Source organism: Leopardus geoffroyi, chromosome B3, assembly GCF_018350155.1.
Source record: "Leopardus geoffroyi isolate Oge1 chromosome B3, O.geoffroyi_Oge1_pat1.0, whole genome shotgun sequence".
Lineage (NCBI taxonomy): Eukaryota > Metazoa > Chordata > Mammalia > Carnivora > Felidae > Leopardus > Leopardus geoffroyi.
Genome location: NC_059337.1, coordinates 37,392,083 through 37,418,355, shown reverse-complemented (window position 1 = coordinate 37,418,355; position 26,273 = coordinate 37,392,083). Strand labels below are relative to the sequence as shown.

The 26,273-nt window shown below is 37.2% G+C and overlaps 1 protein-coding gene across 7 annotated transcripts in view; it reads left to right on the top strand.

The window, feature by feature from the left end:
- PIAS1 (protein inhibitor of activated STAT 1) overlaps positions 1-26,273 on the top strand; it is a 137,632-nt gene that overhangs the window by 103,119 nt on the left and 8,240 nt on the right. For all 7 annotated transcript variants that reach the window (XM_045449300.1, XM_045449295.1, XM_045449298.1 and 4 more), the window contains 4 exons: positions 9,869-9,942; positions 20,483-20,643; positions 22,412-22,542; positions 23,661-23,841. In XM_045449300.1, the coding sequence (XP_045305256.1) occupies positions 9,869-9,942; positions 20,483-20,643; positions 22,412-22,542; positions 23,661-23,841 (547 nt within the window). The remainder of the gene's footprint in view (positions 1-9,868; positions 9,943-20,482; positions 20,644-22,411; positions 22,543-23,660; positions 23,842-26,273) is intronic.

The following is a 26,273-nucleotide window of genomic DNA, read 5'->3' as shown; positions in this document are numbered from 1 at the left end:
TTTGTGAGAGAAAGATTCTTCATGGATGGATTCAGGGATGGGGCTGGACACTTAGGGAACAAAAATTTATAGGCAGGGGTTAGATAGCTATTCTTGAAGGATTCTTGATGTGAGTTGGTTAATGAAACCCACTCTCAGATTTGTAGTTAGGCACACACACGCTGGTGGAAAGAACTAATAAGGTAGTAAGGCCGGCTTTCCCCTCACTTTCCTTTGTGGCATAGCTTTTATCTTTATTTCTAACCTGTTTCTGTGCCAGAGTAAAAGATCCCACTACCTCTGAATAGCATTATACCCTCATTAATAGTTCATCGAAAGATTTTTCTGCATTAAAAGGGTCCTTTTTTTTAAATGCAAGTAATCCTGAGTCAAGAGGAGCATGATTTTGGCTAATACCTCTGTAGACATGCCTCAAAAGACAGTAGAGAGCTAGAATGACAGCAGTGGCTCGGGGTCTATGGGAGAGGAAGCACCGGTTGGCAGAGACAGAGAAAAAAGGGACAGACATCTGCTTTGAAGGAGAGTGCAGGAGAAGAACTTTTCTTTTTCATATTTGTTGAAGTCCATTTCTGGTCACTCTACAGAGACTCTCCGTGTCTGCCACATAGTGCTAGAATCTCATGTAGTCAGTGCTGTGGAATTATGTGAGCTCGTGTGGAAAAAGTAATACCAACAAATAAGGCAGATGAGGCTGTTCTATTGAATAATAGTGGTGGTGGTGGTGGTAGTCATAGCAGCAGTAAGGCAAGCTGTTTTTTGTTCCAGCTGTTAGCTCTTCTCCACTTGTATTTGTAGCACCGTCTGTGGGGGAGTGGGAAGGTGAGCCTAGAATTACTTTATTTTCTGGAAGGAACCACTATTAGCCACTGTTAAATAATCAGAACTTCCTATTTCAGAGGCTATTTATTCCATCTCTGATACAATGCCAGGAGTGGAGAGTAGTTGCAGATGGGGTAGGGTTTTTGTGGCAGTTTTTTCTTATCTTACTTACTGGCCTGGAGAACCAATAAAACATTAATTTGGATCCTACCAGTAAGGCATTCGTTGTAATTGTCTAAGGAACAGATTGTTTGCCTTTACGCTATCTATAAAGAAGTTAACTTTCCCAACAAATTAATTGTGTAATTAAAAGATTGTATAAAACAATTTGACAGAACAAAATGTTGACAGATTTCTCAGATATTTTTGAAGAATCAAATTACCTAAAAATATATTCACTGTAAGTCATTCTTAATCTTATCAGTAAATTCTGCTGGCAAAGTTGTGTTCATCAAATCAGGCACTATTATGTTCTTGAAAGAATAAACTCCACAATATTGAGACTTTTCACAGAGAAATCTACTCTGGTTCATTTGATTTAGTAGATTTTTGCCTTGTGGTTTCCACCTTTGTGTAGAGTTGTCCCCTCAATCACAAAGACAGCCCTTTACTTATTTCTTATCACGTTCCTATTCTCTCCCTCTTCCCTGCAGCAGTCATTTTAAACCTTGGTCACACTTTACACAAACACTATTCCCCCTCTCTTATTAGCACACTGCCATTGCAAGAAAATTGGCACTACAAGGTGTTAATTCTCTCAACTGCCCATTGCTTCCTTAATCTAGTGCCACCGTAACTGCTCTTCAGCTTATCTACATTTGTAACTACCCTTACTTATTCTCTTCAGTCTCAGGAGTAAATGTCCCTTTTTCTGCTCAAAGGTAATCTTACATTCATTTATTCTTCTCATTCAAGAAATTATATTAAGAGTCTACAGTGTTCCAGGCACAGGAGAATATAGCATTAAACAAGACACACACTGTCTCTGCATCCCTTAGAAGTTTGTAGTCTGGTGGGAAAGACAGAATTAAATGATTGAACAAGTCATTAATGAATTACAGTTGTGACATGTGCCTTAAAGAAGAAAGACAGGGAGCTCTGGAGGTAACAACAGAACATAGTCCTCTCTGGTGCTGTGATGTTTAAAGACAAGATTATAAGGATGAGGCGGAGTTAAGCCCAAGAAGAGAGGGGAATATGCTAAGAGACAAGGCCAGTGGAGCTGGAGAAGAGAGAACCAAGGAGGACAGTGGCCAGAGAGATAGCCATGGGGTGAGTTCATACAGATGACATAAAGGTGTCAAGGATAGAAAACCCTTAAAAGATTTTTAAGCAGAATGACATGATCAGATTTGGGCAATAAAAAGATTGCTCTTGGGGGCACCTGAGTGGCTCAGTTGGTTTTGAGCGTCTGACTTTGGCTCAGGTCACGATCCTCACGGTTCGTGAGTCCGAGCCCCGCATCAGGCTCGCTGCTGTCAGTGCAGAGCATGCTTTGGATCCTCTGTCCCCGCCCGTCCCCCCCATTCTCTCTCTCTCTCTCACATACACATACACACACACGTTCTCTCTCTCTCTCTCTCTCTCTCTCTCTCTCAAAAATAACATTAAAAAAAAAAAAAAAAAAAAAAGATTGTTCTGAAGACTGAGCTGAGGAGGGGCTGGACTGATGTGGTGAGGCCAGTTAGGAACCTGTTGTCCAGGTAAGAGGTGATGGTGTCTTGAGCATAGGTATTGACAATGGGCATAGAAATTGACAGTTTGAGGGGCGCCTGGGTGGTTCAGTCGGTTAAGCGGCCGACTTCAGCTCAGGTCATGGTCTTGTGGTCTGTGGGTTCAAGCCCCGTGTCAGGCTCTTTGCTGGCAGTTCAGAGCCTGCAGCCTGCTTCCAATTCTGTGTCTCCCTCTCTGTCTCTCTCTCTCTCTCTGCCCTTCCCCTGATTGCTGTCTGTCTGTCTCTCTCTCTCTCTGTCTCTCAAATAATAAACATTAAAAAAATTAACAAAAAAAAGAAATTGATGGTTTGAGAAGTGTTGAAGGGTAGCAGTGGTGACGGATTACATGTGGGGAGGGAATAAAAAGAAGTCAAGGAGGAATTCTAGGCTTCTTAAACTGATTACATGGTAGTGCCCTTTACCGAAATGGGAAACGATGTGGAGAAGATTGGAGGGATCAGAGTGCGTGCTTACACTGGTATTTGAGATGTCTGCGAGACATCTGGGTGCAGATGCCCAGAAGCAGTATTATGAGACCTCGTTCCCTCATTTATCTGTTCTCTGTCCTGTACTTTGGTTCACCCCTCTCTATTAGCTCTTCCTGTCAGCCTTCTTTGTCAGGTCTTTTTCATCGTTTAAAAAATATAAAAACAAGCTATTCTCTATCTAGATAGAGTTCTGTCTTCTTCCTGTTGTATCCTCCTACTTTTTTCAAAGAGTAACCTACACTTGATCTGTCTCCCTCCTCACTGCAACCCAGTGTGCCCTTTAACCTCCTATCATTCCATTGAAACTTCTCTTGCAGATGTCACAAGTGACAGTCTGATTGCCACATTTAAAGTTTATTTTTTCAGCTTTCATCTTAGATATTTTTGCTACATTTCATACCAACCACTTTATCCTTGAAATTCTCTTCTGTTTCTTCTCAATCACTTACCTTCAGTAGATTCTCTTAAGAGAAGCATCCTGCTTAAGAGAAGCGTTTCCCTGGGGTGTCATCCTTGGCCCACTTTTCTGCATACTTTATCTGGATATAATCACATCTGATCTTGTGGTTTAAATTAGCACGTATCTCATCTGGGACCTTCCCCTGAGTTTCATATATAGATATGCATAGTTAGCTAACCACCTTCACAGAAACATTCTTTTGGGTCCTCAAATTCAAGTATTTAAAATTTTTTTAATGTTTATTTTTGAGAGAGAGAGAGACAGCGCGTGAGCAGGGGAGGGGCAGAGAGAGGGGGAGACACAGAATCTGAAGCAGGCTCCAGACTCTAAACTCAGGGACTGCGAGATCATGACCCAAGCCGAAGTCAGATGCTTCACCGCCTAAGCCACCCAGGCGCCCCCCCAAATTCAGGTATTTAAAACTGAACTCCCTGAATCCTATCAAACTTCCAGCCTAAATACTTTCCAAATCTGTCTTCTCTCTCTCCCTACTGTCACTACCATCATTTAAGCTCGCATATTCTGCCTTTATTTAAAAAATCTATTCTTAAGTAATCTATCCCTCTTCTTTCTTGGTCCCTCTTCCTATCTCTCTCCTGGTAGCGACCTAAGTGATTAATTAGTACAGACCTAATCTTACATTCCCTTGCAATCCATGGCTTTGTAACATCGGTAGAGTAAAAACTCTAACTTTGTTAGCATGACAAGTGCAACTTTCCATGTCGTGGCACCTGCTTACCGCTTTCCACTGTTCTCTGTGTTCACCCTTACCCTTCCTAGTGTCATCTCTATTTACACTTACCACTTCCCAGTGTCCTCTCTATTCACCCTTACCCTTTCCAGTGTCCTCTGTATTCGCCCTTCTTGTACTTTATATTCCAAAAATACTGGATTCTTATCTTTTCTGCACGACTTTTGCCAGCATTGTTCTCTGTGCCTCCGAACTTCCCTGTTCTTTGCCTCACTCCAGTTATCCTTCGTGTTTCACTTTTTCCAGGAGGCATCTCAGAATCTCTGGAGTAGATGAGTTCACTTTCAGCTAGCTTCCTGAACACACTTCTTTTAGAGCACATTAGAGACGGTCCCACTGAGCAGCTCAGCTCTCAACTAGACTCTGAGTTTCTCTGGGCAGGAATTTAATCTTATTTATCTTTGAATTCCTCATGCACAGTTCCTAGCACATAGACTCAGATTTTTGTTGAGGTAAACTGATTTAAAGAAATCCAGAATAAAAATTTGGTCTCTGTGCCTGTTTCCTTGCCTAAATAAAGTATTGAATTTAATATATTCAGTTGTTTACAACCTTAAAGTTCTAAAAGGATTACTATAAAATAGTCTGATATTAAGGAATGATAGAACTTATAAAAAAAAAAAAAAAGCTAGAGCAACAGAAATAGAAAAATCTGTGATGATGGAAATGTACATCTGCCCTGCCCCATGGGTTAGCTGCCAGCAACATGTGCCTGTTGAGTTCTGAAATGTGACCAGTGCAACTGAGGAACTGAATTTTAAATTATATTTAATTTAAATTCATATATAGCCATGTGTGACGACTAGTTGCTAACTCTCATAGGTCATGGCAACAGAGATTTTTAAAAAGATTAATTTAAAATTTTTTTTTTTCAACGTTTATTTATTTTTGGGACAGAGAGAGACAGAACATGAACGGGGGAGGGGCAGAGAGAGAGGGAGACACAGAATGGGAAACAGGCTCCAGGCTCTGAGCCATCAGCCCAGAGCCTGACGCGGGGCTTGAACTCACGGACCGCGAGATCATGACCTGGCTGAAGTCGGACGCTTAACCGACTGCGCCACCCAGGCGCCCCAAAAAGATTAATTTTAATGTGGCTAACTATAACTTCATTATAGGTCATATAATAAGATACTATTACCACTGCACTCACAGTGACACAGGAGAACTTTAATTCCTAGAAGACTTGCCCCATGTTGTTTGATGTTGCAGGGTAAAATATTGTAACCTGTATTTATTTTTTACTTTCTTGCCCTCACATTATAAGGACTTTGCTTATTTTATTTTTCCTTACTTGCTGTGACTAAATTTAACATGATTTTCTTTCCTGTCTCTCTTTTTTCTTTTGTTTTTTTTTATTGAAGTATAATTTACAAAAGTAAAAATTCACCTTTTGAATTGTACAGTTTGATGAATTTTACAGGTGTATGCAATCATGAACCACTGCCACAATCAAAATATAGAACGTCCTTCATCCCAGAAAGTTCCCCTGTGGCCCCTTGCAGTTCATCTCAGCCCCTTATTCCTAGTTCCTATAACCATTGATGTGATTTCTGTCTCTGTAATTTTGTCTTTTCTAAAATGTCAGGTATCTCAAGGCCTGTAGCATGGACCTTTTTATGTCTGACTTCTTTAACTTAGTATAATGGCTTCTGAGGTTCATCCATGTAGGGTTTTTTTTCTCTTTATTACTTAGTATTCCATTTACCTGAATCATCATTTGTTTATCCACTTATCAATTGACGGACGTTTAGGTTGTTTCTAGTTTTGCACTGTCATAAATAAAGCTGCTAAAATGTTTACATTTTCCATATGGATATCCCACTTTTGTGGACATATGTTTTTATTTCTCTTGGGTAATTAGGACTCGGATTGCTGTCACATGATATGACTGGCAGTTTCTTATAAAATGCATATGCCATTTTTGCATTGCCACCAACAGTGTATGCAATTTCAAGTTTTTCTGCATCTTCACTACCACTTGGTATTTGTCAGGTTGCTTTGCGTTTCAGCTGTTTTGGTCAGTGTGTAGTTGTATCTCATTGTGATTTTAATTTGCATTTTCCTAATGATTAATGATGCCTTCTGCTTATTTGCTGTCCTTATAGCTTCTTTGATGCAATGTCTGTTCAGATCTTTTCCCCATTTCTTTTTATATAATAGTTGTGCTTTTTGCATACTGTGAAGTCTTTTTCTAACCTAAGCTCACAAATATTCTTTTTTTAAATTAATTTTTGTATATGATGCAAGGTAAGGTTAGAGCTTCATTTTCCCCATGTAGATACCCAGTTCCAACAACATTTTTGAAAAAAACTGTCTTTTTCTGCATTTAATCACCTTTCAAAAACCCAATTTGACCATAGATGTAGAATCTGTTTCTGGACTCTGTTATTTTTCCTTGACCTATATGTCTGTTCCTATGCCAATACAGCAGTCATGATTAGTGAGTCTCGAAGTCAAATAGTCTTCCAACTTTGTTTTCAGAATTGTTGGCTAAGTCAATTCTAAGTCGATATGTAAAAAGATTATGAAACAGTATGTCAACTACACTTCAACTAAAATTAAAAAGACAATCTATATTAACCAAATAGAGTTTATTCCAGGAATATTAGGTTCATACAATATATGTGAAAATCAATCAGTATAATTCACCTTCTCAGCAAACTTAACAAAAAGAAAAAATTACATGATCATCTCCATTGATGCAAGAGAAACATTTGGTCAAAATTCAGTATCTATGCATGATAAAATTCTCAGCAAAATAGAAGAGAAGGGAGCTGTCTCAGTGTAACAAATGATATTTACAAAAAGCCTTTAGCTAATATTATAGTTAATGGTGAGAAATTAGAATGCTTTACCCCCATGATTGGGAAAAAGGGAAGAGTATCAGCTCTTAATATTTTTGTTTAGCATTGCCTTTGCGATCCTAGCTAGCACAGTAAAGCAAGAAAAAAAGCACAATAAAGCAACAGATTAGAAATGAATAAATAATTATTGTCTTTATTTGAAGATAACTTCATTGTCTGTGTAGAAAACAACTTAAAGAATCTATTAAAAAGCAACTAGAGCTAATATTACTTTAAGCAAGGTTGCAGAATACACAATTTATAAATCAGCTGTATTTCTGTTAACACTGAACAACTGAAAAGAGAAATTAAAAAAACAAAGAGTTTACTGTAACATCCAGAAGTATAAAATACTTAGGAATATGTCACACAAAATATTTGTATTCTGAAAACTTCAAAACAATGCTGAGAAAAATTAAAATATGTCCTGAATAATGGGGAGATATGCCATGTTAATGGATCAGAACATTCAGTATTGTTATTGTAAAGATGTCAATTCTCTTCAAAATGACCTGTACATTAAATTCAGTCCAATTAAGATCCTAGTAGAATCTTGAAAAGTATCTTTACATGAAAGGATTGACTAAGATTGAGTCTATAAGGGCAAAGGCAAAAGCAAAGCTTTTTTTTTTAATAGAAGTTGACAAGCTGATTCTAAAATAATTTCATAAAACCCTGCCATCTCCTAGTGAAAGTGAAAATACAAATGACATCTTTAAAAAGAGTAGCAGTAGCTAATATTTATTGAGGGTGATTGATATTAGGTTATTTTAAAGCATTTTGTGTGTATTAACTCATTTAATGCTTAGAACATTGCTATAAAGTGCTGTTGTTACCATTTACAAGTTGATGCAACTGAGGCACAGAAATGTTAAATGACCGGACTAAAGTCTGAATTCTAAGTTAGGCTGTATTCTTTCTTTTCTTTTCTTTTCTTTTTTTTTTTTTAAGATCCTGTATTCTTAACCACTACTTCAGGTTGCCTCGCCTGTTTCAATTTCTTTGGGAAGTACTAAACACTGAACTCTGTTTTGCATAAGGTTGATATTATGGTCTGTGTTACCGCTTCATTTCAGTGAAAGTTTAAATAGATCAAGTCCATATTGTTCTCATTGCTGTTTGTAGGGTGGTGATAGGGTGCTGCAGGTATGCGGAATGGTCAGTAATCACATTACAATTCTATTTACATGTTTATGTTACCTTTAAAAAGATACTGTTTGTTAAATTTATCTTTATAAGAAAGGATTGACTAAGATTGGGTCTATAACGGTACAGGTATAGTTTCCATAATTGACATATGATATATAGCATAAGTGATATAACTATATTTCCCAAACTAAAACCCGGGGATTTTATGCCTTTTCAGGTGTGGGATGCAGACTATGAGTTATATATATTTCAGACACTTGGAATTTCCAGACTAAATGAAATGACCTTTAAGCTTGGCATCAGAATCACATCTGGAGCTTTTAAAAAACAACCAGTTGGTGTCCCTCTTCCCCATTCTGACTCAGTGAGCAATTATAAGTTACAGAACTCTATAGGTAGTTCTAATGTACATCATAGTTGAGATTCACTAATTTATGAAGATAGATAGACTATCTAAAATGTAGACCATCTCAAAAAAAAAAAAAATCCAGATTGTAAAGATCACCATGTTTAATAAAGGCAGGACTCTTCATTCTCATAAATGGTTATCAGCACAATAGACATCTACTCTGAAATCATTATTCCTTATCTGAGTACTTTTCTGCTCCCCATTTTCTTAATTCTACTATATATTAACTTTCTAGTCACACTTAGTTGTGCCACAGCTCTGAACTTCTGGAATTGACTATGTACACAACCACTCCCAGTTGGGCCTCCCCTTACACATACAGACTTCAGAGTCATTGTGGAACAATGTCTAAAATTATTGGAGTACTACCATTTAGGCATTTCCAGTCTCAACTCAGTGTTGAAATTTAATTAAAGTTCCAAATTGAAGTTTTCAGAAGTAAATATGTGTCTCAGGATTCCAGGCGAGAAGTATAAAGGTCCTTTACACTCCTTTAAGACTGACAGAAAGTAGCAGAATAGCCATTATTACTAGTGCTCTATCTCTTAAGAACCTCAGGAAGTTTGAACTGAAGAGACCCAGAGATTATCTAGTGTGTGAGTTCTTATTTGCTAGAAGCAAATAAGGAGAGGAGAATTGACTTGCCTAAAATATTAGCATAATTAGTTTATGGATAAATAAGTATAAAACTCAAATAATTATGTGGAAGAAAAGAAATTGAGCTTTTTTATAATTTGAAAGTAGAATTAATAGAAAAATAGAAAAATTTAATAATGAAAAATAGATTAATATAGTGTATAAAATGTATTAATTATTTTATAATCTGAGCTTTGGAAAAATTTATAAATGTTGATAATTCTATTATCTATACTATTGATTAATTTCTTATAATATTGGTCATAATTTAAAAGAAAGAACAACTTTATCCAGTTTCTTAGGATTATAAAAGGAAAAGATTCTGCCGTCAGTTGAATATGTCAGTTTACTATACAGATTTCCTTTATGTTAATGCAATGCAGTTTTTGTTCCATGGATGAGAAGAAGTTATAAACCATGTAATTGTTTTTATCTTTCCATTCAATTAATTGGAAATAATTGAACGGATTATTTTTGAGTTGATATTTTTAAGCTTCCTCATTTTAAGTTCCTTATTCTTTTTCTAATGTTGCGTCACTGATGTATCTTTAATCAACATGTTCTGTTTGTTTGTTTTCTCTTCAATGAATGTCAGTTAAAGAGAAATTGACTGCGGATCCAGACAGTGAAATAGCTACAACCAGCCTAAGGGTTTCTCTACTATGTCCAGTAAGTGTTAACTAATATTTGCCTTTCAGAAGATTCAACATACATTTTTCTCCTTTCATGAAGTATTCCTGGTATTTGCAGTATTATGTTTTACTTTTGAAATATGCCCACCTTTGTCACAGTTTCTGAAAAGTAGAAAGACATTATTATTTAGTCATAGGATTTGGAATCTAACCAAATTATTAAGTCTATAAAAATTTTCTTCTCTTAGTAAGATATATTTAAATATTGCTTGTGACTCATGATTGTCTCTGAGACTCAAGTGTAAAGTGTTCAAATAAGGAATATGTATTATCTTGGTGTATTTATTAAAATTGCATTTTTTAATGTTTGTTTTAATTTATTTTGAGAGAGTGAGTGAACAAGCAGATAAGAAGCAGAGAGAGAGGGAGAGAGAGAATCCCAAGCAGACTCTGCACTGTTAGCAAGGAACCTGACGTGGGGCTCCGAGCTCACAGTGAGATCATGACCAGAGCCGAAATCGAGTCGGATGCTTAACTGACTGAACCATCCAGGCACTCCTAAAATTACATTTTTAAAAATAATATCCTTTCAAATAGAAATCTAGCCATGACTTACTCACACATTAAGTTTAACCATTTTGCCAACAATGTCTACGTTGTAAGAATCCACTGATTAAAAACTATTCTATTTAGCCTGAATAACTGAATTGATTATGCATGAAAAAACAGAAATATTTTTAAACCAGAAAATGAGGTCAAAGTCATTTGTACAAAATGAATATAAATAAGGCCCAAAGCATACCAGGATGATTAAACTTGTAGTGAAAAAGTTTCCCCCAAAGATGTGATAAGATTTATTTCTTGGGGGCACCTGGGTGGTTCAGTTGGTTAAATGTCCAACTCTTGATTTCAGCTCAGGTCATGATCTCACGATTCATGAGATTGAGTCCCATGTTGGGCTCTGCGCTGATAGCATGGAGCCTGCCTGGGATTCTCTCTTTTCTCTTACTCTCTCTCTCCCTTCCTCCCTCCCTCTCTCTCTCTGATCTTCCTCCACTTGTGCACTCTCTTTCTCTCTCAAAATAAATAAGTGAACATTTTTTCAAAAAGCTTTATTGCTTAACTAGTTTGATGTTAGGCCCACCAGTTGTAGGAGTGGTAATTGAATGTGGTTTTCATACAAAAATATGTGAAAAACTAGGAGTAAATTACTTTGACATTTTAATTACCTTTTTATAATTAATCAAATTAATCATACCTAAATTAGGGAGAAAGTGTGAAGACTAAGAGGACACAGCTGTTTCCTGATTTGCCTGGATTGTTCAGGCAGACTTGATATTGAAAGCTTTGAATATTGAAATCCGACTAATCTAAGACAAAGATGAAGTTATTGTATTCTTAAATAAACAAAGAATTGAAACAAATTAAATGTTATTTGTCCTACATCTTAGTCTTTTATAATTTATAAAATCTCAAACACAAGATGAAAAAGTCATTAGCTCTTGAATTCATTTATAATACTATATTTGATGTAGCTCTTAAAAAACTTTTTTGCCTTATAATTATTGCTAAGGGAACCCATCTTCATTAGTAAGCTTTTGTAAAATTACAGAAATACAGTGGAGTTAATAAAACCCACCAAATCCTATCATTTGGCATATATCCTTCTACCTTTTTATTCCTTATTATATCTAGTCTTTCTTAGGCAAATTGTTTTGACTCCAGCCTTTTTATATTATTATTAAAATGATTTCCCAAATACATGATGTAATTGCTGACAGAGCTAAAGGGAGAACTAGAAAGCAACACAATAATAGCAGAAAACTTGATACCCCACTTTCAGTTATAAGTAAAATAACCAGCCAGAAAGTCACTAAGGAGGCAGAGGACTTAAACATTATAGACCAATTGGACCTTACAAAGTAGGTCCAACAACAGTAGATTACATAATCTTCTTAAGTGCAGTTGGAACATTCTTCAAGGTAGATCACGTGTTAGGAGACAAAACAAGCCTTAACAAGTTTAAGTCGTACAAAGTATCTTCTCTGACCACAATTGGATGAAACTAGAAATCAGTAGCAGAAGGAAAACATGAAAATCCACAAATAGATGGAAATTAAACAACACACTCTTAAACAACCAACGTGTCAAAGAAGAAGTCACAAATAATCAGGAGACAAATGAGAATGAAAACAAAATATACCAAAACTTATGGGATGCAGCAAAAGCAGCAGGAAGAGGGAAGTTTATAGTAGTTAATACTTACGTTAAAAAAGGAAAGATCTCAAACAGCAACCTAACATTATGCCTCAAGATACTAGAAAAAGAAAAAAAAAAACAAAAACTAAACCCAAAGTCAGCAGAAGGAAGGAAATAACCAAGATTTGCAGAGAGATAAATGAAACAGAGAATAGAAAAACAATAGGAAAAAAAAAAAAACCCAAAAAACCAATGAGACTGAGAGTTGGTTTTTCAAAACAATCAACAAAATTGTCAAACCCTTAGTTAGATCAAGCAAAAAGAGGGGAGACTCCAGTAGCTAAAATGAGAAATGAAAGAGAAGATACTACAACTGATGATCTAATATGACAGAAATAAAAAGGATTGTAACAAACTACTATGAACAATTATATTCCAACAGACTGGATAACTTAAATAGATAAATCCTAGAAACATACAACCTACCAAGACTGAATCATGAAGACATAAGAAACCTGAACCTATACCTAGTGAAGCAATTGAAGCACCAATCAAAAATCTCCCAACAGAGAAAAAAGTCCAGCACCCCAGTGCCCTCACCAGAGAATCCTACCAAACGTTTAGAGATAACACCAATCCTTTTTAAACTTTTCCAAAGAATTGAAGAGGAGAGAATACTCCCGAACTCATTCTCTGAAGTCAACATTACCCTGATCCCAAAACCAGACACATTAAAAAAAAATCACACACCATGACCAAGTAGGATCTGTAGCTGGAATGTAAAGATGGGTCAGCATACAAAAATGAATCAATGTGATATACCACATTACCAAAATGAAGGACAAAAACCACATGATTATCTTAATGCAGAAAAGCATTTCAATACCCTTTCATCCTAAAACCACTCAGCCACCCAGGAATAGAAGGAAGCCTTTGCAACATAATAAAAGCTGTACCTGAAAAGCCCACAGTGAACATGGTACTCAGCACAGAATGACTGAAAGTTCTTCCCCTGAGATCAGGAACAAGAATGCTCACCCTCATCGCTGCTGTTCAACACAGTACTGGAAATTCTAGCCAGAGCAATTACACAAGAAAAAGAAATAAAACATATAAATTGGAAAGGAAGTAAAATCATCTCTGTTCATAGATGACATGATCTATTGTATAGAAAACCCTAAAGATTCCACAAAAAACTATTAGAACTAATAAGCAAATTCAGCAGGATACAAAATCTTAGTTGTGTTTCTAAATACTAACAGTCAGCAATCCAAAATGGAAATTAAGAAAACAGTCCCATTTATGATTACATCAAAAAGAATAAAATACTCAGGAAGAACCTTAACCGTGGAAACAAAAGACTTGTACACTGAGAACTATGAAACATTGCTGAAAGAAACTAAAGAAGACATAAGTAAATGGAAAGACATCCCAGGTCCATGGATTAGAGGCTGAATATTGTTAAAATATTCTACCCGAAGTGATTTACAGATTCAGTGCAATCCTATCAAAATCCCAATAGAGCGGTGTCTAGGTTAAGCGTCTGACTCTTGATTTCGACTCAGGTTGTGATCTCATGGTTTGTGAGTGCAAGCCCTGTATCAGGCTCTGTGCTGATGGCACAGAGCCTGTTTGGGATTCTGTCTTCCTCTGTCTCTGTAACCCTCCCCTGCTCGTACTCGCGCTCTCTCTCTCTCAAAAATAAACATTAAAAAAAAAAAAAAATCTCAATGGCATTTTTTGCAGAAAATGGAAAGAAAACCTTAAAATTCCTGTGGAATCTCAAAGGACCCCAGGGAGCCAAAGCAATATCTTAATGAAAACAGAGTTTGAACCCTCACATTCCCTGATCTCAAAACATACTACAAAGCAACAGTAATTAAGATGGTGTGGCATGGACATAAGATAGATAATGTAGACTAATGGGACAGAATAGAGAACTCAGAAACAAACTCTTGTATTTATGGGCCAAGTTCCTTTTCAACAAGAGTGCCAGGAAATGACAGTCTCTTTAACAAATGGTGTTGAGAAAACTGGGTATTCATATGAAAAATAAGGAATTGGACCCTTACTTTACACCATATGCAAAAGATAATTCAAAATGAATTAAAGACCTAAAACCTAAGACCTTGAACTTTTAAACTCCTAGAAGAAAATGTAGGGAAAAGCTTCATTGAATTTCACAATGATTTCTTGGATATAACACCAAAAGCACAGGCAACAAAAGCAAAAATAGACAAACGGACTACCCCAAACTTTAGAAACTTCTGCATGTCAACAAAACAAACAAAACAACTGAGTGAAAAGACAACCTGTGGAATGGAAGATCATTGCAAATCATATATCTGATAAGGGGTTAACATCTGGAATATATAAGACACTTATATACCTCAACAAGAACAATAACAAAACAACCTGATTTAAAAATGGGCAAAGGACTTGAATAGAGAGTTCTCTAAAGAAGATTTACAAATGGCCAATAAACACATAGAAAGATGTTCTACATTGCTAATCACTAAGGAATTGCAAATCAAAACCGCATGAGTTATCTCTTCATACCCATCAGGATGGCCACTATTAAAAGAAGATAGCAGGTGTTGGTGAGGATGCAGAGGCACTGGAACTCTTGCACACTGTTGGTGGGAATGTAAAATGCTGCAGCCCTTATGGAAAACAGTATGGAAGTTTCTCAGAAAAAATTAAAAATAAGATTACCCCATGGTCCAGCAATTCCTTTTCTGGGTATATATCCAAAAGAACTTAAAGCAGGATCTCGTAGAGGTAATTTGCACACCCATGTTCATTACAACATGATTCGTAATAGCCAAGAGGTTATTATAATCCAAATGTATATTGAGAGATGAATGGACAAAGAAAATGTGGTATATACATACAACGGAATATTATGTGGCATTTAAAAAGAAGAAAACCATGTCATATGCTACAACATGGATGAAACTCAAAATCATTCTGATAAACAAATAAGCCAGTCACAAAAAAAGGAATACTCTATGATTCCACTCATATGAAGTATCTAAAGCAGTCAAAATCATAGAAACAGGAAATAGGTGATTGCCAAGGGCTGAGGGGAGGAGGAATCAGTGGTTATAGAATTTCAGTGTAGCAAGATGAAAAAGTTCTAGACATCTCTTGCACAACAATGTGAATATACTTAACACTACTGAATTGCATGCTTAGAAACGGTTATAGTGTTAAATTTAATGTTACATGCTTTACCACAGTAAAAAAAATATAGGCCGCAGAGTCATGGGGTGGATTCTTAAGTAACTAGGTAAATGTTATAATAAACTATGGTGTAAAGGAAGCTGGCATTTTTTAACATTTAGGAAAATGGCTCACAAACCAAGTGAGTGGAAGGTAGGAAGAAAACAAAGATTAAAAACAAAAAAAGATACCTGCTTATCCTCCTCTCCTTCCCCCAAGCCCCAATTTATCTATTTTCCCCCTCCCTGTGTTTTCTTGTCATCCCATTTCATTACAGAATACCAGGTTAGAGACTATGAGAAATTTAGAAAAGTGCAGAAGCTTCATTTCCCATTTAAATCACTGGAAGAAGTCTTGTTTTTCTGCAGTCTCCTTTTAAAAGTGTTTACAGAGGGGCGCCTGGGTGGCTCAGTCGGTTAAGCGTCCAACTTCGGCTCAGGTCATGATCTCACGGTCCATGAGTTCAAGCCCCGCATCGGGCTCTGTGCTGACAGCTCAGAGCCTGGAGCCTGTTTCAGATTCTGTGTCTCCCTCTCTCTCTGCCCCTCCCCTGTTCATGCTCTGTTTCTCTCTGTCTCAAAAATAAATAAACGTTAAAAAAAATTAAAAAAAAAAAAAAATAAAAAATAAAAGTGTTTACAGTTGTTCTAATATATATGATGTTAATATCATTAGATGAAGCATTTATTCACATAAATGAGCACTGTAATATAAATCTTGATGTTTTTACTTATAGAACTAGTTCTAAATTTTATAGTTCAGGTGATCTCTATATTATTAGAAAATGTTAATCACGTTTTGCCACTTGCACCTCTTAATTTAGTGTACCAGCTTTTAATTTTTCTTTCCATATCACCACCGTTTCTTCCCTTTTTAGTTTCAACAGTTTTAGCAGTTTATTTTAAATTGACATCTGCTTTTAAAATTCAGGATATAGAAAAAAAGCTATGTATATATAATCCATAATTATAATACTTTTATGGATTTCTATTTGGCTAAAGGGAAAATCCCTTTACAATTATTCTGAAACATTAAGGCAGTATATTTTAGGTATGTTTTTATTCTAAAAAGTAAAACTTAGTAATGACAACTCATCTATATATCAAATTTATAGAATAATAAAAAAGATTTGTTCCCTTTGAAATATGTAAATATGATGTCTGACTGTGCATTTGAATTGCCCTTGTTGTGATATACACAGCTCAAAATAAATGAGTTTCTGTTGTTTGTGAACATTTAGCTAAAGGCAATGAAAATAATTAGAAATGTTTTTGTTCTTTGGGAATATTTTAGTTCTGATTTATTAAAAATACAGCTGGAAGAATGTTTGAGAACCTACTTTGTAAGATATTCCCCAGACCTATGAACTTCAATACAAATGACTTGGAGTTGATAAAAGAAAAAAATAAACTCCTTGGGAATTTATTTATGAAAGGATGACGATGAAGAAAAAGTGAAATTATTTTTTTTTTTTTTTTAAATTTTTTTTTCAACGTTTATTTTTGGAACAGAGAGAGACAGAGCATGAACGGGGGAGGGGCAGAGAGAGAGGGAGGCACAGAATCGGAAACAGGCTCCAGGCTCCGAGCCATCAGCCCAGAGCCTGACGCGGGGCTCGAACTCACGGACCGCGAGATCGTGACCTGGCTGAAGTCGGACGCTTAACCGACTGCGCCACCCAGGCGCCCCTGAAATTATTTTTGATATCACTATTCCTTTCTTTTTACCAGATTTAAAAATACATATTATTGACTCTCTAAGGTCCTTTGGACATAAGCTAGCTTGAACATCTCTAGGGTATAGGGTATTTTCTCTTACAGCGCCATCAGTTACTAAGTAGTACAATTATATATTATAGTAGGGCTAGTGGCATTGGAAAACTTGTTTGGGGGTTGTGTACAGAGTGTTTATTTGCAAATGATGCAAATATCCAATGTCCTATGAAGGAAAAAGGGGAATTTGTAATTATGAGATGAAGATGTTTAAAGCCCTGCTCTTCTCCTAATACCATGTTAGAGAAGCCAGTGTCCATTTGTAGATAAATATTTAGGATTTAGAGATTGTTTTTAAAATCAGAAGTATGGGGAGTATTACCACATAACAGTTACTTTGTGATTCTTTGAAGCAAAGCGTTTTGTGACAGCTAATCAACAGTGCATTTGCAAGGGAACTTTTCTTTTTCTGTCCCCATTTATAAATGTGTTTCCTGCAGCATTCACTTAGCAGTGTTCCTTAAAAATCCTGTAGACACATTTGTCAGTGTGGCTGATCATAAGGGCTTGAGAGTTACTCTCTCACCAAAAAGGTGAGCTGACCAAGTGAGGATTATGAGGGGGGAGGGAGGCATGTGAGACGATTGTTTAGAGAGTTAACTGCTTTTCAGAGTGTAAGTTCTGTGGCTGTGTGGCTTGCATTCTGAAAATAGTCTTCTTCCTTCGGATCCATTGTCTTCATAAACTATCAGAAGTGGCTCACTAGTTCTGTACTACATGGACTTTATCCACAATTACTTTATTTGTCTAGGATTTTCAAGTCTGTGATTTCTCTACTTAGTATTTAAGCGGTAGGAATTTGTATTTCACAGGTAAGTTAAGGTGTGCTTTAAGATATAAAAAATTAATTTAGCATCACCATCCAGATTGTTCTTTGGAAAATGTTTCTAGACTAATGCAGCATGTCTTAGCTAACAGCAAATAGGTATTCTTCTGTTATAAGAACTAGTTTGTCCTTTTTGGCCTTTTTATCAGGTGCTTGTGTAAATCAAATCATAAAAATTGAATAGAAGAGTAGAAAGGAGTAATGAGTTGCCTAATCTTATGTGAGCACAGAATGGAAGAAGTACTGAGCTGAAATGGGGGGTGTGTCTCCCACTAGCTGACAAAGTAATTGGAAGCAAATAGTGGCTCTGTAGTTTTATTGTAATGGGGGAACATATACTGAGCACTTACTATGTGTCCGGCAGCATACAGTAAATACAGTTTAAATCCCACAGTCTTAAGATGTAGATGGTATTTTTATCCCCATTTTACAAAGCTGAGGCTCAGGGAGACTAAATGACATTCAGGATTCACACACTACCTAGCGTGGCCAGGATTCAAACCTAGGCAGTCTAACTCCAGAATTCGTACTCGGGACAGGCTCATAAAGTGCTGTGTAGGGCCTCACACTCTCCATGAGTGCTCCCTCCCAGAGCTGCTCAGTGAGCACAAAGCCTTAAGTGTCCACACACAGGACCGTCTTCCTGCTGTGTATAGCACATACATTTCCAGGTGCCAGGGATGAGGAACTGAGTCGGGTGTATTTCTGGTAGAAGGCGACAGATACATAAACAGATAGTACATTATCACGCACAGGGTGGGGTGGGCACCCAGAGAAAGGAGCTGTCAGTTTTCTCTGTGTCTCCCCTGTCCATGCTTCTGACACGGAGCTGGAGCTACTCCCTTCTCACAAGTTTATGGCACATTCTGGGTCCTGTTTTGTTCTCGATCACTATATCCTGTTGAAGTGAGGAGGAAGCAGTGTTACTTTGGAGATAGAAAAAGAGGCCCAAAAGGTTAAATGCCTTTCCTAGAGGCACAGTAAATCATTGGTACCAGAACAATAATTTAGGACCACAAATGACAGTTAATTTCCTTGGTAGACTAGGAAATTGCACATTTTCCTGAAATTCTTCTGAGCCAAAACTCTTTTCCTCTTTTTTTCCGCATTTAACTCCTACCCTTTTCAAGCCTTTATATTTTTCAAGCTTGCAGATTATGTCCAGAATCTTTTCCTGGTTCGCAAACAGTGTGGTTATTGAAAGTAGATAACTTTCATACTGTATAGCCATTGTAGCCTTTGGGCAGGGGGGCAGGGAACGGTGGCAACCCAGCTGCACCGTGTGAGGTGGCCCCCAGGAAAGGAGTTGTGATACGGCAGCTCGCAGTGCGGCTTCCGTGCCCGGGGCGCAAGCTACCATCTCAGGGACCGGATGAAGTAGGTTTCATTTTTCATAGGGCAGACTATTGAGCCTCAGCTTAAGGCGAGAAGAGGAAGTCTCATAACATGGTGGAGATGCTAGGTCTAGGGATGTTTGCCGAATAGTGTGTGAGAATGCCCAGGGAGGGGAGAAGTACAGAGAGTGCACACACTCGACCTCCTTCTCAGAGCTGCCATTTGGCAACTCTGCCAGACATCCTAGGGATCTCATTCAGAGATCAGGTTGAATGTCTTCATATCTGTTATCTTGCAGTATTTAATGTGACATTTTTTTTTCATTTCCTCAAATCCTTTGTAAAGTGGTTTATAACTTTTTTAGATGAGGGACTACTCTGAGAATTTGGTGACAGCGCTCTTTTTGGAAAAATGCACACCCTTACAGAATTTGGCATATAATTTTAAGGGGTTCATGGTTCTTTCCCCCAAAAGCTAATCTGTGAGCTATGGATGTGAGGTGGAATAACCCTTGATGTAGATTTTCTTTTTTTTTTTTTTTTTTTTTTTCAACGTTTATTTATTTTTGGGACAGAGAGAGACAGAACATGAACGGGGGAGGGACAGAGAGAGAGGGAGACACAGAATCGGAAACAGGCTCCAGGCTCTGAGCCATCAGCCCAGAGCCCGACGCGGGGCTCGAACTCACGGACCGCGAGATCGTGACCTGGCTGAAGTCGGACGCTTAACCGACTGCGCCACCCAGGCGCCCCTAGATTTTCTTTTTTTATTTTATTTTATTTTTTTAATGTTTATTTATTTTAGAGAGAGAGAGAGAGAGACACAGACTGTGAGTTGTGGAGGGTCAGAGAGAGAGGGAGACACAGAATCTGAAGCAGGCTCCAGGCTCTGAACTGTCAGCATAGAGCCTGACACGGGGCTCAAACCCATGAACCGTGAGACCTCAACTTGAGCCAAAGTCGGACGCTTAACCAGCTGAGCCACCTAGGTGCCCCTGTAGACTTTCCAGAGTCACTGTGTTTAATATCTAAAGAAATCCTATAATTTTTTAATATGTAGGGTTCATAGGAAATGTATTTAATGTTCTTTCATATTGATGAAAAGTAAATACAGTATGCTTTAAGTCAGAATACATACACATTGCGTTTCAGGAGATTTTTATCAAAACTTAAATTGAATGACCATTGTCTAATATTTGCTTTTATCTCTCTCTTTTCAAGCTTGGTAAAATGCGGCTGACAATTCCATGTCGGGCCCTAACATGTTCTCATCTACAGTGTTTTGATGCAACTCTTTACATTCAGATGAATGAGAAAAAACCAACCTGGGTTTGTCCTGTCTGTGATAAGAAGGCTCCGTATGAACACCTTATTATTGATGGGTATGTTGATTTAAAGTGTTTCCTTATACCTTGGAATGACCATCTATTATCTGAATTTGTGATCTATCAGGTTTAGGATGAAAATTCTGCAGGTAGTGTTTTCTCAGTAGTACATTTTTAGAATTTTCATGATTCTAGAAATTAATACTTTTCAAAGTAAATAATTAATATTGTGAGCATTTTTCCCTTTTAACTTGATGTCCTCCGTTTGGGAAGTGTATGCTTTACCGTCTGTCTCTCCCGACTTTTACCATTTAAAGTAGCACTGGCTGTAAGCAGGGTATGCTTACACCTTTTCCTAACATGAGTCCCATCTGTCCCAGCCATGTAGGCCATATTAGAGAAAGAATGAATGGCAGGACTGTGACACTCTGGCTAATTTCAGCACACCCCCATTAGGCTTTTTTAGTAGAAGCTAACCTATTTTTGCAGATTTTTCTCCTTCAGTCCTGGTTCATCATACCTGTTCCCCACTGTAAGGGCTGTAAGGGCTTCATAACTGATCAACATGCTGAATAGCAGCTTTCTTTGTTTCTGTTTCCTCTGAAGTACTTGTCTTTGTCTTTCTTGTCCGCCTACGGCATCACAATAGTTATCTTTTTTTTTTTTTTTAACACTCCTGTGTTTTCTCTGTCCTTCCAGACATCTTGGAGTGTTTCTCTAAAGGCACCCGTATTCTCTAGACTCCTTTCTTGTCCTTTTTGCCGCTGAACAAGGATAAATTGTGAAAAGAAGGATCTTCTTGATATTTCCTGTACTCTAGCAAGACACTTAAGGCAGCTTATCTACAGCATTTGAGAAAACATAGGAGCCTGAAGATGTAACATACGGAGCGGAATACATTTAGCAATACAGTGTAACCTAGAGCTTGAAAGATGTCAGGCCAAACGTGGGAAAAGAGTAAACATGTAACTTAAATGTTTTATGTTTAATTTTTTAGAAATGACAGTGATCACTGATAAATCTAAATTGAATGATATTTTACCAACTCTGTATATTATATAGCTCTAGATCCCCTCCCCCCATCAATTGGGATTTTTCTTTATTTTAAAAACCATATACTCATGTGCACATATCTATACACACATTTAAGAAAAACTGAAAAACATAGGAAAATGAAAGGGTTTTGTGGTGTATTTTCTAATTTTTGTTTTCACATAATTGTGATTGTACAGTATTAATATTTTTTAGCCTTTGGTTTCATTTCAGAATTTGACAATTTTATCCACTGTCTTGCAAATCTCATTTCTTAATATCTGCATGTTATTTTTCAAGGAGACTTAACATTCAGTACATATTTTTTGTATGTATTGCTTCAGTTTATCAAATAAGATATGCTTATTGTAGATACTTTGGACTATGCACAAGAATATAAAGGAGAAATAGAATACTCATAATGTCACCAGTCAGAAATAACTGCTGTTTATATACCACTCACACACAGAATTTTATTTTTAAAATGAAGAATTTTATTTTCTTGGCCTCTTCCCACTTTCTGTGTGTATTTTCCCCTATTATTAAAAATGTTTGAAAACTTCATTTTTCATAGTTACATAATATTTGCTCATATAAGGTACCATAATTTAAGTAACTATATTCCTATTTAGCCCTAGAATTTGAGAACAAAGACAACTTATCTGTTCTGCTTTCTTCTTTCTCATTTATACTTGTACAAAATATAGGAGGTCTGAATGTTTTTTGAACAGCAATACTTGTAGTCTGTTTTCATTTAGAATGTGATATTCAAAGGACCAATTGCTTTTTATAGCTTGTTTATGGAAATCCTAAAGTACTGTACAGACTGTGATGAAATACAGTTTAAGGAGGATGGCTCTTGGGCACCTATGAGATCCAAAAAGGAAGTGCAGGAAGTTTCTGCCTCTTATAATGGAGTTGATGGTGAGTGCTGGTTTTCCAGAAGGGTGGGGCAGTCTCCCTGTTATTGTGTAGCCTTGATTTTTACTATTAAAATGCATATATTTCTGGGGGTGCCTGACTGGCTCAGTGGGTAGAGCATGCGACTCTTGATTTTGGGGTTGTGAGCTTGAACCTCGTGTTGGATGTAGAGATTACTGGAAAAAAATAAGTTTTTTAAAAAAGTACACATTTCCGAAAAACTCAGCAGTTTATGGGTCGCTCAATAACTCTATTAAATTATTGATTAAATGTTCAGAAGTAGTAAAACTCCTTTTAAATTCACTTTGCTAGCTTTAAAGTTTTTCTGGTGTAAGATTTCAAAGTAACAAACAAATAAGTCATTTGTAAGGTCATACTTTTGAGATGGTATCATTTAAAATTTTTAAGAGGTTTGGTAAAGATTAGTGAATGTTTCTTTTCCATTTATGTTATTTTTCTGGTTTTTAGTATGTTTTTGCTGGAAGGATGCTATGACATTTAAAAAGTGTTACCATACATTTCCCAAGTATCCTAGGTACATATGTAATATATGGTCTTTACCCTCAAACTGCTTTTATGTTGAAATAGACATACATTTTGATTGTTTGCCCTAATTCAGAATTGTTTTTTTGTTTTTTTTTTGCTTTTAAAAAAAGGGGGGTGGGCACCTGGGTGGCTCAGTTGGTTGAGCATGGACTTCAGCTCAAGATCAGGTCATGATCTTCAGGTCATGATCTCATGGTTTGTGGGTTCGGGCCCTGCACGCAGCTCTGTGCTGACAGCTCGGAGCCTAGAGTCTGCTTCAAGTTCTGTGTCTGCCTCTCTCTCTGCCCCTCCCCATCCTGTACTCTGTGTGTGTGTGTGTGTGTGTGTGTGTGTGTGTGTGTGTGTGTGTCTCAAAAAATAAAAAAAATTAAAAACAAAAAACTTTTAACAACCAATAATCAATAGTAGTTTTAAGCTTAGGGGAACAGAGCCACTGTTGGTTTTCTACTCTCTGCCCCTAACAATATTGTAAGTCTAAACTGTAACTGATAAACTAACCCATAGACATACTGAGGAAAAAAGAGACATGTCGTCATGGGTCTTTTTTACCTTGTGTTTTACTCATTCCTACACAGGATGCTTGAGCTCCACATTGGAGCATCAGGTGGCTTCTCACCACCCGTCCTCAAATAAAAATAAGAAAGTGGAGGTGATTGATTTAACCATAGACAGTTCATCTGATGAAGAGGAGGAAGAGCCTTCTGCCAAGAGGACCTGTCCTTCCCTGTCTCCCACATCACCACTAAATAATAAAGGGTAAGTAACTGAGACCTTAAGTCATTGGGAAAGTTAATTTTGCAAATACAGTTAAAAAAAATTCTGCCAGTAGGGGCTCCTGGGTGGCTTAGTTGGTCGAGTGTCCGACTTCGGCTCAGGTCATGATCTCACGGTTTGTGGGTTCGAGCCTCACATCAGGCTTGCTGCTGTCAGCTCAGAGCCTGCTTCAGATCTTCTGTTCCCCTCTCTCTCTGTCCCTCCCCGCTCACACTCGCTCACTCACTTTCTCTCTCTCCAAAATAAACATTAAAAAATAATAATGAAATAAAAGATCAACCAAATGAAATGATTATGCATGATTGTGAAACTTAGTAATCAAAGAATAGGTTGGAGTTTCCCCAGGTGTGTGATATATTTGAGGGGCTGGGACAATGCATTAAAGGAGTCCCTTGGATGCAGTATTTATCATACCAGAAGATAATTCTCGAACATTGGTTCTTAAACTTTGGTGTCTGGCAGAATCACCCAGAGCGCTCATTAAAACACACATTGCTCCCCTATTCCCACACATCTGATTCAGGAGTTGGGACTGAGAAAACTCGCATCTCTCATCCGTTCTTAGGTGATCTTAATGCTGCTCGTAGGATTTAGAACCTTTACGCAATGTGTGCTTTAAGATTAATCCTAGGTTGAGTATTTCAAGTAGAAAAGAGAGGAGGACCAGAGGAATGCATTAAAGCTGCCTCAGAGTGTGTAAGGTGGGCAGTGAAAGAAGCCAGAGACTAAAGTTGCAGCGCCAATGCTTTCTGTTTTGCAGACTCATTTCCCATAGTTCCCATTAGTCCCCTATCAGTACCTTGGTTATGCTTCAGTTCTCTTTAGCAAATACTGTTATCTGCTTTATGTAAAACACCCTGTGCCTAACCTGGGTGATAATAAAATGGGTAAGCACAGTCCTAACTTTAAAGAGTTTCACATTTTGTAGAGGATGGTAAGACAAGGAGCTGTGCTCTTTAAATTTTTTTTTTTTTTTTTTTTAATGTTTATTTATTTTGGGGACAGAGAGAGACAGAGCATGAACGGGGGAGGGGCAGAGAGAGAGGGAGACACAGAATCGGAAGCAGGCTCCAGGCTCTGAGCCGTCAGCCCAGAGCCCGACGCGGGGCTTGAACTCACGGACCGCGAGATCGTGACCTGGCTGAAGTCGGACGCTTAACCGACTGCGCCACCCAGGTGCCCTGGAGCTGTGCTCTTTAAATGGACTGCCTCATGAGACACGTCGGAGATTCTCAACAAGAAGACTTCATGTTTTGCTGAGGCACAGTTGTAGCACACCAAAGAGAAGTCTAGAAATAGGCGTGCCCCGTTTTAGGTATATATCGGGAGAATGATGTGGCCTGTTGTAACTGAGTAGGAGCTAGTCAAATAATCTCCTTCCAGCGAACAGTAGTGCCTGAAGAAAGAATGTTAAGTGAGAGAAGGCATTGTTGCAAAATTTCAGGGTTCCAGAGGGAAAGTTAACACCGGACCAAGGGCAGGCATTCCCATGCATGGAGTCAAATCATTGTCAGGTTTGATACTGTTTGATGAGATAAAAGATCTTCTATTTGGTAATAGTTGTAGTTACTTGAAAGGTAGAAGTTGCAGCAGTAAAAAGAGCATAGTTATGATAAAGGTAACATGCCTGTTAGAAACTGACTATTTCAGGAATCTTCATAATACAATCAAACCTGTTACACAGGTTAGTATTTTCACTCCAGAGTAGCTTATCAGCACACGTCAGACAAAAATAAAGACATTAATAGCAGTATCATTATTCTATGTAAAAAATAAAACACGAATATCTAAACACTAATTCCACTTTAAATCCTACCTTATGAAGATTTACGTCTGATGAAAGCCTACCCGGATGCCTGTTACCCAACAAACCTGACCTTGTTTTTACACCAAGTTATTTTATAAATCTGAGTGGGAGGGGAAAAAATGTCAAATTGCCAGAAGCCGGTATAGTTAGAACAAATATCTGTAGAATCTTGATCCCAAGATATTTTATATTTAATATCAAATCTTACTATGACCAAGTACATATTACCATATTATTTCTTTAAATACCATAATTGTAACGTTAAAAGGTATTTCATAAATCTCTGGGTTTATACCTAATGGATTAAATGCACCATTATATATGTAAGTTGCTTCTACTCTGTAGAATATTTATAGTAGTCACATATATACGTAAACTATGCAATAATTTTGCTCTCTGACTATACATTTTTCCTTAAAGGAAACTTTTTGGAGTGTTTAGAAATCTGGTATTTCAATTCTTTGGACATTTGCTTTGCTGTTTTTCCAAAACTAGTTGTGTTTATTATGTTTGGAAAATTACATTAGGTGCATTAACTGCTTCCTGAGCTTACCAGTGACCAATTAAACCCAGATAAAGTATTTACCAATGCCAGACCTTTCTCTGT